The sequence below is a fragment of the Impatiens glandulifera genome, chromosome 4 (assembly GCF_907164915.1).
Source record: "Impatiens glandulifera chromosome 4, dImpGla2.1, whole genome shotgun sequence".
NCBI classification, from domain to species: Eukaryota; Viridiplantae; Streptophyta; class Magnoliopsida; order Ericales; family Balsaminaceae; genus Impatiens; species Impatiens glandulifera.
The window spans coordinates 40,127,083-40,145,515 of record NC_061865.1 but is presented as its reverse complement, the minus strand read 5'-3'; the positions used below and the strand labels follow the sequence as shown (position 1 = coordinate 40,145,515).

Here is an 18,433-nt window from a genome sequence, read left to right as displayed (position 1 = left end):
ATAAATGGGTTTATCTGGGGAGTGAGTTTCCATTGCCCCTAGGGTTTGCCGGGCTTACCTAGGGTCGCCCTGCTGGGAACTAAATTGACGGATCCATTAAAGACGGAGGTTCCGTCTTATTAAAAAAAAATTATAATTGTAATTTCAACCTCTTATAGTTGATTTTACAAATTTAAGCTCAAATCGGAAAATGTCAAAAAGTTAGAGCCCCATTTTGAGGATTCAACTTTGATATCTCTATTAAAGTTGAAGGGTTAATCTGTACTTTCTCCGCGTCAAAGGAATTGAACTTCATTTTTGTTAGGGTTTACAAAAGAGGCGTGTTCTCTTTCTCAGTTTCTCTCTCGCATCGGAACTCAGAAATCAACAGCCATGGCGTCCACCAAAGTTCAGAGAATCATGACACAACCCATTGTATCTTCCAATTCTGTATCTTTTTACGTTTCTGCATCCGTTTACCAACTCTAATTCTTTACTGATACATGTTTCTTTATTTGTCAAAATTGGTGATTCATGGATTCAGAATCTCATTTTCAGGTTTCTTCAAAGTGTAAGTGCTTCACTTTGTTATTTCTTGATAATTTAGTTTCTTATTTATCTTGTTAAGATGACTGGCTTCTGATTCTTTCTGTTTAAACTGACGCAGAAAGCCCGTATCCAGATATGGCTTTTTGAGCAGAAGGACTTGAGGATTGAAGGGCGTATTATAGTATGTATCTGTCTCATGCTCTCTCTCTCACACACACACGTCTAGTTTGTAACTAGATTTTGAAAGATTTATTATTCTTTTACCTGTTTCATGTTTTCTCAATATTCACTATCTCCTGGAGCTTACTTTTAAAGGATAACATAAGAAGTGTATCTACAAAGAATTTTTTCTACATTTGTCATGTGGTTAGGAAAGTTACATCAATGATTAACGTTTTGACAGAACTATGTAATGCAATGTGCAATTTAGTGTCATTGTTATGCTTGCACAACGCTGCATTGCTTTCTGATGCTATTTACTGTATTGATACATATATATTTCAAGAGTTTAGTTTGTATTAATAGAACAATCTCACTTCCAAGTTTTAAACACATGATCAGAACGTTGTTGATTAAACTATTGTGTCAGGTTGAATTGGTTATATTAGTTATGTTGTAGAAGATTGAGGATGTGAAGTAGTATTATATGATTTCACATTGCATTCAAATATGGAAAATGGAATGCATGAAAAATTGAGGAAAGTCTAGGATTTCATTCATCAATCTTCATCAAAATGTATATACTAGCTCTTTAGTAGTAGTGGTTGTTATTTGAATCTGATCATGTGTTTAAGAACTTCCACTTTATGAACTTTTTTCAGATTGAACTATAGCCTTGATTGAAGTGGATTATTTGAGATTATTTTCAAATAACTCGCCTTTCAATCTATACTATCACGTCAATTTAATTATCAGCCAAATACCAAAATACACTCACTTTATCTTAACAACATTGAAAAATATTAAATAATAAGAATATTTTGTCATTTTACTCAAATTACCCATTTCTAATTACACCAAACAAGGTTATTTAAAATAATCAGCTGGTTGTTCAAATAAAATCAGATGAAACATGAGTTGTTTATGCTATTGTGGCAAGGGAAACAGTATATGTCAAGTAGTACTATCCACATCGGTTATAATGTATTGAAATAGTACTAAGTGGCTTTCTTTTTCCTAAAATAGGGATTCGATGAGTATATGAATTTGGTTTTGGATGAAGCTGAGGAGGTCAATGTAAAGAAGAAGATCAAAAAGCCTCTTGGTGGGTCATTTACTTGCAAGTTATATTACTTATTTGTGTTTTGCTTCCACTCATCCAGTTTATGCTGATCTTTCTCTTGTGTTTTAGGGAGGATCCTTCTTAAAGGAGATAATATCACCCTCATGATGAGCACGTAAGTTCGCCATTAACTCTTTGTTCCTTGTGTACATTTTTGTAAGTGAGTTTATTACATCTGATGACACTCATTGGCTTTCTTTCTCAGGGGAAAGTGAGATTTCATTTCATGGTTTGCTTGGATCAAAATATAATTTTTTTAGGTTCAATTAAGTGAAGAAGAGTTGTTATCTAGCAGAGACCAGCAGTTTCATTTGATGTTTTATGTGTATTTGTTATCAGATGAAAGAATGAAACAATGTTGAAAACAGTTTCGAATGATGAATTGGCTTCCTGGTTTTTAAACATCTGTACCCTTTTACTTGTCTTCATAAAATTGGCAATATTTGTTCATGTGCTTTTTTAAATTGATCTTAATGACTCCCCATAAGTTTTGTATTTTAACAATGATTTTAACAAGTTTTATGTGCGCCATATGCTATCAATTGTTTATTTTCTTTTTAATATCAACTATTATTTTTCACTTCTTACTCTTTTCTTCTACAAAAAAATAATATCTAGAGTACTTTCAACTATGTGTGTGAAAAGTAAGAAAATGAAATATAATGTGCATTGTTTGAATTAATATAATTATTAGTCATATGATTTAATATTTAATCTACCAATCATTTCTCTCTTTTTGTTTAGGATTCCTTACAATGAAGTATTTCAGTTTTTTTTTTTGTTATATTATATGTATATTTAAATAAAATTATTTTTTGGGATAATAGATGAATCATTAAAATGGTAGTCAAATAGAAGAAAAAGGAAAAAGATCAAATAGACCTTATCTTCCTCAAACTCACAAACAACAAAAATTGGGGAATTGAAAATTATATTTTCTGGACTAATGCTTTCAGTTAACCTCGAACTTGTGATATTTTGTTATTTTAAATCGATTTTTAACACTTTTCTATCTTTGTGGAGTTATTTACCCTTTTTTTTTTTTTACAATAGAGGTTTTATTTTTTTCATAAGTCTCTAAATAAGATAAGAGTTGAATTAAATGAAAGGAGAATGAATGACTTAGATGTGAGCAAATTTGATGTAGCATTTGTTTGTTTATTTATTATTATTATTTTGGTAGGATAATATTAATACAATTTAATTCTAAATGAAAATTGAATGAGTTATACAAAATTTGTTATATATGTCAAAACAGATTGAATAGCAAATACCAATCAAATAATAGAATATGTAAATAGACAAAAGTATATATTTAATACAAAATAATTGATTAACATTTTTTTAGAATAATGATTAGTAAATCTTAAAAACTCATAACTCAGCACAGTTACTCATGTTTTCATGATTATTGATCTAGTCTTTAGATCTTAACCATTAAAAAATAATGATAAGAGGTATATCAATTTATTTAAAACTAAAATTTATTACAAAATGGATAAAATTTTAAAGAACATTAGTTATAAATAAAATATTATTTATATATAAATATTTTAAACAAAAATAATATTATTAAAATTTTGAATTATTTTAATTTATAAAATTAAATTCAATTTAAATTTAATGGGAATAAACTCATCAAGTATATAATTATCAATCTCGTAAGAATTAACATTTATTAAAAATATTAAAAAAAATTAATATAAAAATTAACATTTTTATTTTTAATTTTTTTCATTAATTCTAAAATATTATTTCAAGTATATAATGTCTTATTTTTATAATAATAAATAAATAAATTTCGATCACTTTAAAAATTTGAAATATATTTATTTAAATACATTTTTAAATTTGTTTCTAATTTATATAGATTTTAAAATATACCTATATAGGAATATTATAAATTAAAATAACAAATATTTATTATATTTTATGCACTTTAATATATATATATATATTATATATATATATAATTAATAATTTTAATACTAAAAAAAATATATTATTAAAATCTCTTCTTATCACTCATATATATTATCTAAATTATTTTTTAATTATGCATTATTAACCTTAGGGCAAATTATCTGGGAGTCCTCTAATTACTTCGATTGCTCACTATTCGCCATCAAATTAATTTTTGAAACAAATCGCTTCTTCAACTTTTAGGCAAACTTCTGAAAAAATTAATAATGAAGGTTCTAAAAGACAAATTGCCATGTTATGGCCTCGACCGCCACATGAGTTGCACCCTCTCTGTTCCTTACGAGACTCACCTTGTGATGGCCTACGCTTTGTTGTTGTCCGATTCTTTTTAACCATGACGGGCGGTTTTAGGCAAACTCGTTCCTTGATATTTTCTAGAATATCCCAAGAACCTTCATTGCAAACTGGATAAATTGTCTCCTCATATGCCACGCACCACGCTTGAGTTGTAAAAACCCTAAAAAATAATATTTAAGTCATATAAATTCAATCTTAAAAGTAAACATCAATCATTCTCTAACCTTTAGCAGTATTCATGGAGAATAGTTTTCTGGGAATGAACAGCAGCAAGGGCATGTTTACAAGAAAGACCAGATATATTAAATACTCTACAAGTACAAGTTCAAGTTTGGAAGTCAACTTGAAAATCATTTTCATCGTCGTTCACATGAAACTTGTATCTGTTAAGCGGATCAACGTTGTAAAATCTGGCCTTCTCGGCTTGTTCACGTAAGAACTTTTCATATGATGGAGATAAATGTTCTGTGTGGTTGGAAACTTTTTCTCTTCTATTATGAAACCATTCTAGTAGTGTTAATCATAAATACTCAGCCATTGTCGATATGGGATATTTTCTAGCATCCCTGCATTGACTATTAAAGCTCTCAGCGTAATTGCTTGTCATTTGATTGTATTGCGAACCAGGAAAAAAGGCACGACTCCATCTCTCCATTCAACAGCGGAGCGACGTGGCGGGCTGCGGTGGGCTCTAGCCCAGGTTAGAATTTTAAAACAATGTAGATGTATATGTATATGAATAACAAATATGATGAGTAGTCCAGTTGGCATTTGTTTGAAATTATAATGGTGAGATCAGGTGATCAAACCTTGGCCTCTCCCTCATTTTTTTTTATTAATTATTATAATTTTTTTTTTGTTATATTTTAAAACATAGTATAATTCATAATTATACATTTAAAATATTATATAAATTAATATATTATTTAGTTTTCTAAAATGATTTATATGTATTAATGATATATAATTTTATTTCTTAATGTCTATTCACTTAATAATATATTTTTATCATGATTTTATAATTTTATTATTATTTTCATATTTTATTTAATTTTTCCTATATTCTAATTAGTTCTAATTAGTTTCACTCATTATACTTTCATATTTTCTATATAGTTAGTTTTTTATTTAAAATTTAATTAATTTAACTTTTTATATTTTTAAATTTAATTTTTTTTAAGTTTTAAATTTATAAATTTCTTTTTTAAATGAAATATTCTTATCTTTAATTAGATTTTATATATTTATTTTATTTTAGTAAGGATATTTATGGAACGATTTGATCCCTCATTTTTTTTTATTAATTATTATAATTTTTTTTTGTTATATTTTAAAACATAGTATAATTCATAATTATACATTTAAAATATTATATAAATTAATATATTATTTAGTTTTCTAAAATGATTTATATGTATTAATGATATATAATTTTATTTCTTAATGTCTATTCACTTAATAATATATTTTTATCATGATTTTATAATTTTATTATTATTTTCATATTTTATTTAATTTTTCCTATATTCTAATTAGTTCTAATTAGTTTCACTCATTATACTTTCATATTTTCTATATAGTTAGTTTTTTATTTAAAATTTAATTAATTTAACTTTTTATATTTTTAAATTTAATTTTTTTTAAGTTTTAAATTTATAAATTTCTTTTTTAAATGAAATATTCTTATCTTTAATTAGATTTTATATATTTATTTTATTTTAGTAAGGATATTTATGGAACGATTTGATTAATGTTTTTATTTATTGCACAAACAATAATATAAAAAACTATGAAAAAAATTACGGATAACATTTTTAATTTTATTTTAAACTGTTTTAAGTTTATGGGTGGGTCAACCCACAATCCGACCCAAGTATTCAATTACTCAACATCATTATATATATATATATATATATTAATTAATTAAAAAGTTGAACTTATATTAATGTTAAAACGTCCCTTAAATTTAAAATATAAAGTCTTAGTAACCTAGTTGGTTAAAAGGTTGTACTTGTTTTTGTTAGGTTGAAAGTTCAAAACATACCTCAAGCATTTTTAATTTTATTTTAAACCGTTTTAAGTTTATGGACGGATCAACCACAATCCGACTCAAGTATCTAAATTAACCACAACTCTCGACCCGACAATCCGAACACTTTAAAAATTAAGCATCATTATATATATATATTAATATATATATATATATATTAATAATATTTTCAGCCCAGTGAAAAAAAAAATCCTGGATTCGCCATTGTCTCCACTCATATTTGTTCTAGATAGGCAGCAATTTGAGGGTCCTTAGTCTTGATCTTATCAAAATGGTGATGGAACTGTGACACTGTATATGCGCGTGAAGCCATGTCAAACTCATCGTGGCAATTATCGGTTTTAAATTTGGCCATAATATTCATTTTGATGTGGTATGTGCATGCAGCGTGATGCGCTTCTGGAAAAACAGAGGACAAGTCATTGACAATACTTGGGTGTCTATCAAATACGAAGACGAGATCCAGGACTACTCCAATTGCCACTCTTAGTTGTTGCATGAAATATGTCCAAGAGTTATTATTCTCCGAATCAACGACGCCAAAAGCAACGAGATATAGTTGTTCATTTGCATCTAATGCAATCGCAACCAATAATTGACATCCAATCTTGTGTTTAAGAAAATTGGCATCGACGCACAATACTGAATGACAATACCTGAAACCTCTGATTGAGAAGCCTAGGGACATGAACATACACCTGAAGTGGCCATGCTCATCCGTCTGAATGTCAGTTATGGTACCTGGGTTAATCTTCGCCAACATGAATAGGTATGATGATAATTTTCCATAGGATTCCTCCACTGTTCCTCGCACCGCCATTAAGGCCATTTCTCTAGACCTCTAAGCCTTATTATAGGTCAATTTAAACCCATAATTTGTCTGTTGTCTTCCATTATTTTCTTAGGCATGCGGTCATGGTGATGGTCTATGTATTTACGTTTGATGCACTCCGCAATTACCCATGCTGGTGCTTGCCTCACATTCTTTTGCCTCGTCAAAATTGAGTATGCGTGTTCATTTACTAATTTTCGAATCTCAAACATCTGCTGGAATTTTCCTTTCACAGCACGCAATCTCCACTTGCAGTCCTCATTCACACATTTCACAAACCAAAGATCTTTTGTTGATTTTTCGACTTTGAATTCAAAATGATTAGCCATCGCATATCTATGCACCCTCAATTGAAGTTCTTTTTTGTTCTCAAAAAACGTACCCACTTCCAATCCGTTTTCAAGGGTTAATTGAGCATGTGTTTCAACCTAGATTGGTTCAAATGAATCAAGCAATTCAATATGGCTGGATATTTTCCTCATAGGGGAAGTGTTGATGGTTGGCCGGGGTGCAAAAGGAGGGGTACTAGCAACCAATTCACTCGAATGCAAACATGTGACTTGTTGTTCTTCATCTTCTGCATGGTGTATCTCATTTTGACTTTGTAAGACATCCTACTCAAATATAGGGAATTCGGGAACCTCCTCTCTTTGGATTTCATCAGTTGGGTGTGAAGGTAGTGATTTCTCTACTAAAGAGACACACAAAGGAGTGCGAAGCTCGTGTGGTGAAGTCAAAATTTCTTTTACATTGAACCTCACATCTCTATCATATCAGATATTAGTAGGAGGAGCAGTTTTCAAAACCAAAGTATACTTGACTTTGAACACTAAATCATATCTCAATTTGTCCAGACTAATAGCATCATAGACAATGTCAGTTAATTCGTCATATGTAGTATTTAGGGATTGAGCGTGGGGTGAGTGCGTGGGCGTGGGGGTTGTGCGTGGGGCGTGGGGTGGGCATGGGGTGGGCATGGGGCGTGGGGGTGGGGGTGGTGCGTGAGGGTTGGGCGTGGGGGTGGTGCGTGGGGGTTGAGCGTGAGGTGAGTGCGTGGGCATGGGGGCGTGGTCTTGTGCGTAAGCGTGGGGGTTGAGCGTGGGGCATGGGGGTGGGGAGTGGGAGTGGTGCGTGAGGGTGGTGCGTGGGGGTGGTGCGTGGGGCATGGAGTGGTGCGTGGTGCGTGGGGGTTGTGCGTGGTGCGTGGTCGTTGTGCGTGGGTCCTAGTGCGTGTGTTGTTCAGTAAACATATCCATTTTGACAACATTTCAAACGTATGACACACCATTTCAAACGTATGACACACCATTTCAAACGTACCAAACATATTTAGTGTTCAGCTAAATGGGAATTAAAGAAATGGGAAACATACCCATTTTGAAGGCGATGTTAGGTCGGTCGGGTGTACACGGATGCTGTTGGGTCTCATTGTCCTCCGGCGTCGCAGGGGGACCGTTGCAGGTGGTTGGGGATCGGGGGCCCGGAGAGAGGATGAAGACAAAAGTGAATATGGGGAAATGGGAAAAAAAGTGAGGGAAAAAAGGTTAGTAAAGGTAAAAGTGTCCAAATTTTTAAAAAAAGATTAAAAATAAAAAAATGAAATTAGTAAGGTTAGTTTTGAAAATGTTGAGAGTCATTTGATCAAACTTCTCTCCCTCACTCCCTCAACAAATTCTCTCTCCATCCATAATTTCTTCAAAAATAAATAAGGATCTAACACCCATCTGTCCATCATTTATTAAACCAACTTTTGCATACATATCCACCAGCGGATTGCCTACGAAAACATACGATTCAAACCCACATCTCACAATCTGCCCATGAATCTGTTATCTATCTGCCCAAATCAATAGAACCTTCGTTTATATGATAAAATGATCATAGTTAAGAAAGTAATACGATTCAAATATTCAGGATCGTCTTTCAACATGAGCTTGTACTAGTCAAACTGGAAGACACATATCCCAGATATAATTGTGTTACAGGAAACTCCATCTCTCCTAGTATTCGAGTAAAGATATCACGCATCTCAGCTTGCCGGACATGGAATATATAGAAATGATGGTTTTCTAGGAGCAAAGATTTGAATATGGAATTTGATCGAACACTCGGTGTGCATCAGTAAGAAGATTGAGTTTTGCATAAGAACTGATGACATTATTCCATAGGAATATCTCGGGAATTAAAATGCAATGAAGGATCTTTGCTTGTGAATTCTTACCAGCTTCACAACAATGCTTGTAATAATTAGAAATATAAGCCATTATGGGATGCTAAGGAAAATTAATCCAATGAAATTTGGTCTTTCAGAATCGGTTGATCATTCATTGAGGCAAAAGCAAAGAAGCCTTCACTTGAACTTCATCTCTCTTCGTTTACTATGCATGTAGAAGATTAGGAAAATCAAGGGCGAATTCAGGATTTTTTTCACTGGGCTAAAAATATTATTAATATATATATATATATAATGATGCTTAATTTTTAAAATTTCCGGATTGTCGGGTCGATAGTTGTGGTTAATTTGGATACTTGAGTCGGATTGTGGTTGATCCGTCCATAAACTTAAAACGGTTAAAAATAAAATTAAGAATGTTAGAGGTATGTTTCGAACTTTCAACCTAACAAAAACAAGTACAACATTTTAACCAACTAGGTTACTAAGACTTTATATTTTAAATTTAAGGGACGTTTTAACATTAATATAAGTTCAACTTTTTAACTAATTAATATATATATATATATATATATATATATAAATATATATATAATGATATTGAGTAATTGAATATTTGGGTCGGATTGTGGGTTGACCCACCCATAAACTTAAAACAGTTTAAAATAAAATTAAAAATGTTATCAGTAATTTTTTTATAGTTTTTTATATTATTGTTCGTGCAATAAATAAAAACATTAATCAAATCGTTCCATGAATATCCTTACTAAAATAAAATAAATATATAAAATCTAATTAAAGATAAGAATATTTCATTTAAAAAAGAAATTTATAAATTTAAAACTTACAAAAATTTAAGTTTAAAAATATTAAAAGTTAAATTAATTAAATTTTAAATAAAAAAACTAACTATATGGAAAATAGGAAAGTATAATGAGTGAAACTAATTAGATGAGAATATAGGAAAAAGTAAATAAAATATGAAAATAATAATAAAATTACAAAATCATATTTAAAAATATATTATTAAGTGAATAGATATTTTGAAAAAAAAAATAAAATTACAAAATCATGATAAAAATATATTATTAAGTGAATAAACATTTTGAAAAAAAAATTATAGATCATTAATACATATAAATCATTTTAGAAAACTAAATAATATATCAATTTAAATAAAAAAAAAATGAGGGAGAGGCCAGGGTTTGATCACCTAACCTCCCCATTATAGTTTCAATCAAATGCCAACTGGACTACTCATCATATTTGTTATTGATATATATATATATATAGTTTTAAAATTCTAACCTGCCACGTCGCTTCGCCGTTGAGGAAAACACAGCTATCGAATCCTCCTCTTCCTCTGAAAAATGTCGCCAAGTTCAGTGAATTCAGCAAGGCAAAGTATTTTGTAGGCTTCGAAAGTAGGGTCACATCGTCTTCAATGAACGGTGGCTCATCGTCGGGCATCAAATTCAAAGTGCCATAGAATTTGAATTTGGAGAGATGCAAGATAGAAATATAAATTATCTAAATTATGTAGAAAAAATAAATGATTTGGTAATATAAAAATAAGTACAAGAAAATGACACATAAGACATAGCCTTATGTTCTAATAATCTAATTAAACATTTATACGAGATATTCCATGAATGCAATTTACTTATGCATATAATAGAACGTGCTGTTAGGGGAGGGGAGGGGATCCTATCTCTTCTTCATGTCCATGTGGATTGATTTTCATCAACAATGATGGAGTTATAGATTGTTAAAAAATAGGATCTATAATGAGTAGGACGACTTACTTTTTGGGAAGAACCAGGGTGGCAGGATTAATGATGGGCAGCGTGATGAATCTAATATAGCCTTCACTTCAAAGGCGAGGCCCTCTAGCGATAGGGGGAAAGAAGAGTGGGTATGCAGGCTTCTTTCGCTTGAAGCTACGGGCTGGCTAAGGTAGCTCCCTACTTCTTTATCCAGGCTTGCTCAGCGAGAGACTTGAGGTTTCGATCCTTATAAAGTTAGTTAAATGTAAAGTTCGATCTTCCTATGACTCATCTACAAGTTCAAACCAAAAATGACACAAATTCGAGGCTCATACGGTAATTGAATATATATATATATATATATATATATATATATATATATATATATATATATATATATATATATATATATATATATATATATATATATATATATATATATATTTCCCTCTCTTACTCTTCCTTTCTTAATTGTTTTTATTTTTTCTAAATATATATATAAATAAAATAATTATATAATATTATATATAAATATAAATTTTATGAATAATAAAATATATATATCATATAATTAGCGGAAAAAAAATATACAATAGACTCTCGATAAAATAATATTCGATAAAATTATAACATTGATAAAGTAATAAATTCTTATAGTACCGACTGGGGCCGAATAACTAAAGTAATAATTTCGATAAATTTATTAAGTAATATAATTTTTTGGCGCATATATGTCTCAACCGTTATATAAAGTAATAATATTTTTTTTAATAATTCAGAGTACCTTAGTGAAATATGAGTCAAACGTTGTCTGTTTTGTATGAAAAATTTATATCCATTTGAATCTCATCTCTCATTTTTGTAAAGCTTTATGAAGTTGTGGAGTGTTTCTATCATATTGTAAGAGAAAACCAATAAGTTTCATTACTTCTCTAATTGCTTCTTTGCGAGAAACATACTCTAAAACACGACTATCATCCTCATTGTCTTCATCTTGATTGTTTTCTCTAATTAAGACCCTCAATGATTTCTTCATCTTACAAATAGTAGAAGAGAAGAAAGAAGAGAGAAGAGTTGTAGAAGATTATGTACTGTATATATGTACTTGAAAATGAATATTTTGAAATGAAAATAATCTTACAACATAGGATATTACACCATTTAAATATTAAATGACTTTATGAATAAAAAAAGATTTTACAATTGATTATACTTTAACAACTTATACAATAAATGAACACTACTATATAAAATTTGAATTTTGAAATTCAAAAATATTCAATAAAATTATACTTTATTATTATACATGTAAAATAATAAATTATTACTTTATCGATTCAATAATATTTCGATAATATAATTTTTTTTATATATATATATACATTAAATGTAGTTACATTATATATATTATACTATATTATATTTCATTATTAATTTTATATAAATACATTTTATCTTTTATCATACATTTTTTCTCTCATCATATATTTTTATATATAATATTTTATTTATGAAAATAAATAATTTGTTGAATAATATAAAATTAACTAATTGATAATAAATATTAAATATAAAAAATATATATATATATATATATATGTATATATACACAAAATAATAAAATTATTTCAACAATCGTAAATGGTCTAGAGATTAAAGTGTTCACATTTAATACTTAAGATTAGGGTTCAAATTTCAAAATATGCAAATTTAATTTTTCAAAATGCATTTGTGACTATAAATATACTTTTTTATCACTAATTTTATAAAATATATATTGTCTTATCAATAATTATATATATATAATAACACTATAATATATATATAAAGTTTTATAAATGATAATTAATAATAATAATTATTTTCTCTCTCATTAATTATATATATATATATATATATATATATATATATATTCTTACTCATCATATAAAATATATAATTTTTTTTATCAATAATTTAAATATATATACACACAAAATAATAAAATTATTTCAATAATCTCAAGTGGTCTAATGGTTAAAGTGTTCTCATTTAATGCTTAAAACCTAGTTCGAATCCTAAAATATGCAAATTAAAATTTTTAGGGATACATTCTTGACTATAATATCTGGTGGCGCAACTTTTAAACAAAGATTACGAGATATCTAAAGTGTGAGGCCAGAATTAGTGGTTGGTTTGGCGATCATTTGAAAGTGTGAGGTCACAAGATGGAAGTTGGGTGGTGGGTGATTTGTCGAGTGTGAGGTCAGAAATAATGGTTGATTTGGTGAGTATTTGAAAGTGTGAGGTCACGAGATGGAGGTCGGGTGACGGATAGTTTGTCGAGTGTGAGGTCGGAATTAGTGGTTGGTTTGACGAGCATTTGAAATTGTGAGGTCCCGAGATGAAGGTTGGGTGGTGGTTAGTGATTGGTTTGACGTTGGATAAGAGGTATATGATTAGTTGAGATTAGTTGTTTATTTGTTTAAGTGGAAGTAAAAAAGAGGTCGACTAAGATTGGTGAGTGGTTTGTTGATGGATAAAGAAGTATATGAAAAGTGTGAGTCACATGTTTATAGTCAGTGGGTGGTTTGCCGAAGGGATAAAGATACATATGAACAAATGTAAGTTATAAGATGAGGGTCAATTGGGGGATTAGTAGTTGAGTTTGATGAGAGATAAGAGGTGTGTCATGGTTAATTGTGGGATTAAGTGGGTGTCGATGGTATAAATTATATGTTAATATTAAGTTTAAAATTAAACTTATTTTTTACAAACTAAAATCAATTTTAAATTAATTACATTTGAATAATATTAATTTTATCTAAAACATTTATAAATAAATAATTTTTTTTTTATATATTTTTGTCCGTACAAATAGACGATATTCATGCTAGTTTAATTAATATTATTAACTAAAGGTGAACTATATAATCATTTTTATATAATTAAATTTAATCACTTTTGCTTAATTTTATTTATTAACTTAATAATAATTAGTATTAAAAAATATTAATATAAATTGCAAATAATATAGTTAAATAATTTTTCTCTTTTTTAATTAATTTATTTTAATTAATAATATTTTACACGTTAACCATTATAAGAAATGAATGGTCAAAATCATATTCTTATTAATTAGATAAAATTTACAGATATACAGATTTAATGCATAGTTTTAAATACGTGATTCGACCGGAAGTTCAACCGGTCCTACCTCGAAATGGTTGAATGGGCGACCCGGCTTTTGACTTTTGTACGGTTACCTTTTGAACTAGCCAAAAACCGGTCCGACCGAATGGTTCGATTGGAAATCCGAACAAAAAATTTCTGGTTCGAAAGGTTATCCATTATTCTATTGGATCCGTTATACTTTTATATATTTTTTCTCCTCGGTAGGCGACTTTGACTCTAATCATTTCCGCATATGCATTTTAACGCTTTGTGGTTAATCATCTTTAAAAGAATTTGTACCATAGTCAAACCAAAGTTCAACTAGTGGTAGACGGTAGCTGCGATGTCTTCAAAGCATCTGATAACTCTTATCGATTTCTTTCTATGTTTGTTAAAACTGAAGATTGATATCTTGAAAGGATCGACGAGATTTCTCCATTTTGTAGAGAAAAAGGTTCAAATGAAGGGGAGCGAGAGACCCAGAGATGGGAAGAAGAAGAAAGACAGAGATAGAGACATCAATTTGTCTCTAAACATTAGATCATCGGTGGTGAATGTGGTTGTGTAAATTAAAGTTAAAAAAGTAACTATGATTATGTTAAATATGGAGAAGTGGTTGTGTAAATTAAGGTTAAAAGAGTAATCATGATTAAGAGTAACTATGATTAAGTTAAGAAATGATTGATTTGGGAGGTACAGTGTTTCTTTTGGTATTATCTTCTCAGTCATTGTAATTTATTACTTTAAATAATATAAAAATTAAAATCCGGTCCGACCACTAATTTAACCGGGGACCAAAGTTCGTCGAAAAGATCGGGTTGATGACCGAAACGGTGTTTAGAATAATTATTTAATGTTTAAATAAATTAGGTAAATAATTCAACTTTTTTTGATATTGGTAAATTAAAAATTAAATCAAATTAAGACATAAAATTAATGATTGCATAAAATAATTAGAATCAATTATCTTTATTTACTATTTTTGTTTTTGAAATTAAGGTCTCATGCTTCAAGAAAAAATAAAATTCTTCAATTATTTTTTAAATAGAATTCATTTATTTTATATTACAAATCTGAAAATTCATCAAGAAATTATTAAAAAAAGGTTAATTAAGAAAACAAAATAAAATAAAGTTAAAATTTATTAATTACTTTCATACACAATAATATTCAATTTTTTATGCTTTCCATTATTATTATTTTTAAAACCTTAAGAATATATTAAAATTTCAAAAATATTTGATCAATAAGACAAAAGTATATTAAAAATACATTTTTAAATAATTATTTATACATATATATGATTCATATAAACAATTTAATCACCATAATATTTTACAACATTCGTTACCCGTTACCTTGGCTATAGTTTTAAGTATCCAATATCTATTTAAAATTGATTCAAACACAAATTAAATGTGAGTGTTCAAATATTAATGAAAATATAGAAGGAACCATATCACAACGTTTATATATAAATGTTTAATCTGTATAAAATTTCAAATGTGAGATCGAAATAGAAACTAAGTTGCACTTATTCCTCACATTAATTTGTTAAGAAATTTTATTGGCACTCTTAATTCAAATGTAATCATTTAATTTTCAAATTATATCTTAATTTAACGTTTAATTTTTTAAAAAATAAAACGTGCGTGCCAAACAAATCTTAATACAATGTTATTATATTTTTTTGAATTATTTTTGTATATGATATGAACTCAAATAAAAATGTCAAACATTGTTTTTTAATTTTTTTTATATTAGCCTCTATTTGAGTTGTTTTAAAATATAAACAAAAATACATTTTACCTTTTCATTCAATATTTTATACCATTTTTAATGAATATTCTCCACCAATATTTTTATTTTTATTATTGTTTTACAGATGTTTTTTTTAATTTTTTGTCACAGTCATTATTTTTTAATGTGTTTTTAGTACTTATCTCTAGAGAAGTCCTATCCACAAGTATAAAAGGCATACCAATACCCCATTTTCTAATCACCTCCTAAACAATTTCTCACTACAAAATTTTAATTTTGTGAATTTCTCTAATCTCTAACACTTTTATTTTATATATATATATATATGCAATGCTTTTGTTTATGTTTATGTTTATCTCATTTATTTCGAAGTGTTTTCTGATTGTATATACATAAATATTTTTAGGTCAATAGATAGTTAAGTTATATATCAAAATAGGCAAAATAAAACAATTTATATAGATACTTATTTTGATTTTTAGATCTGAGAGATTTTTTTCCATAAATTTACTTGATCTATTCATTTTGTATCACTTTAAATTATATATACTAAGATTAATTTTGTATAACCATAAATTATATGTGTTTGTATCTATATATTGAATAGAGAAGGAAATATGATTGTATATCATATATCTATATATTTATACCATACATTTTTATTAAATTTTAAAAAGGAATGGTTTTAGATCTGACTTCTTTCATCGATTTCATTCTCTTAAATTATATATATATATATATTGAAAAAGAGATGCAAATAAGGAAAAAAACTTGTATACATATTTATATTAATTTTTTGATCCGACTAATTTAATGATAATCAATTAAATCTATTAATTTTGTATTTAAAATTAATCTTTTATTCTTATTTTAAATCATTGATTTTAAGATCTCATTGTGAAATGTGATTTAAATCATCATTTTAATTTAATTGTATTTTACTTATAGTTCTGTTTGTATATAATTCTGTTTGTATGTGATTTATATTAGAATTAACTATCTTGTTTGATTGAAAATTAGTTATTATTTAGATCAAATGAATACTTTATTTTTAATATATGAGAAAACAGTATATATATATATATATATATATATATATATATATATATATATATATATATATATATATATATATATATATATATATATATATATATATATATATATATATATATATTAAGAATAATTAAATATTTTAGTGATAAAAGATATATTTCAATTTGAGTGATTTATTCCTGGATCTATTTATTTTTGAAAGGATATATATTCTTGGATCTATATTACTCATATATAATAAAATTAAATTGTATTTATGTATCTAATAGTTAATGTGATATTCATTCCAAAAAATTAATGGAATTAATAACAACTAGTTATTTTGGTATAATTTTTTGTTTCTATTTGTTTGACTAAATTATTTAGGTACAATTGAAATAACTAAATATTAAACAATTCCTATATGTGTAAAATCAAATTAAGGGAAATTTTTTATTTTGCTAAAAACATATGATCATTTTATTTTGGTTGTTCTAGAGCTGGCATTGGTTTTCACAATAAATATATATATATATATATATATATATATATATTTCATAATTTTATTTATTTATTTATTTTCATTAAAAGAGGTGATTGGATATGCATGATCAGATCATTACAAGTGAAAATTATTATTGAAGTGGATTGACATATTTTCGGAGACTAACTCTACCTCACACAAGAAGACCAAAATCGTGAGGTTTATTGAACTTAAAGAGATATGCAATGTCTTATCTTAATTCATCTACATCATTATCTTTGATTAATTATATGTGATAAAGTAAAATGTACACATCGATCAATTATCGGTATTGGCTACAAAGTTTAAACGTTCTTTAATATTTGTGGATCCCTTGTTATATATGCTAATGTTTTATTTGTTTTTTTTCTTATTCTTATGTTTATGGTTTGATTAGTGTAATAAGCTCTTATTGAATATAACAATCTTTATGTAAAAAAATCATATTAGAGGTCTTAGCTAAAACATTTGATTTTTGTATATATTAAAATTCATCTCATTATTTCACTTATGAGTAAATAAAGCTGGTCAATTATTAAATTTAATTTATGTATTGAAAAGTTAACCATGAAAATTAAAATTGAAGTTTAACTAAATATATTTAATTATTTGTTGTATACTATGTTGTGACAAAAATTGATATAAAATTTTGAACTTATATAGATGCAGATGAACATATACATGAGAATGATGCTGCATAGACAACAAATGCAAGGTAAAAATCGGAATACAATTTTGCTAATGGACGAGCATACATTAAATTTGAATATTAACATGTTCATGAACCGGGTGTACTTGAATGTGAATATGCTAACTAACAAGTAAACATTAAATTTGAATATGATGGAACAACCAAACATGTTTAATGAACCGAATGCACTCGCGATCGAGGAACCGAATCAACATATGATAGTGGAGAATCTTAACATATATAGATGTAGAAATTGGAGAAAAAAATAACATGTCCGAAAGTGAAAATCATGTTCTAGAGGTAGTGGAAGCCTTCGGTGAATATAAAGAAGGCGAGGGTGAAGACGGAGACGACGCAAA

At 27.7% G+C, this 18,433-nt stretch overlaps 2 protein-coding genes across 2 annotated transcripts; one reads left to right on the top strand and one right to left on the bottom strand.

Moving 5' to 3' along the window:
* Window positions 1–278: 278 nt before the first annotated feature.
* Window positions 279–2,261, top strand: LOC124936470 (small nuclear ribonucleoprotein E-like). Its single transcript, XM_047476972.1, has 6 exons — window positions 279–414; window positions 524–550; window positions 647–709; window positions 1,714–1,792; window positions 1,880–1,925; window positions 2,016–2,261. Exons 1-6 carry the CDS (start codon window positions 373–375, stop codon window positions 2,023–2,025), a joined length of 267 nt encoding a protein of 88 aa, XP_047332928.1. The 5' UTR covers window positions 279–372; the 3' UTR covers window positions 2,026–2,261.
* Window positions 2,262–6,354: 4,093 nt separating this feature from the next.
* On the bottom strand, window positions 6,355–6,969 carry LOC124935119. The gene has a single exon (XM_047475577.1). It carries the CDS (start codon window positions 6,967–6,969, stop codon window positions 6,355–6,357), a length of 615 nt encoding a protein of 204 aa, XP_047331533.1.
* Window positions 6,970–18,433: the final 11,464 nt, after the last annotated feature.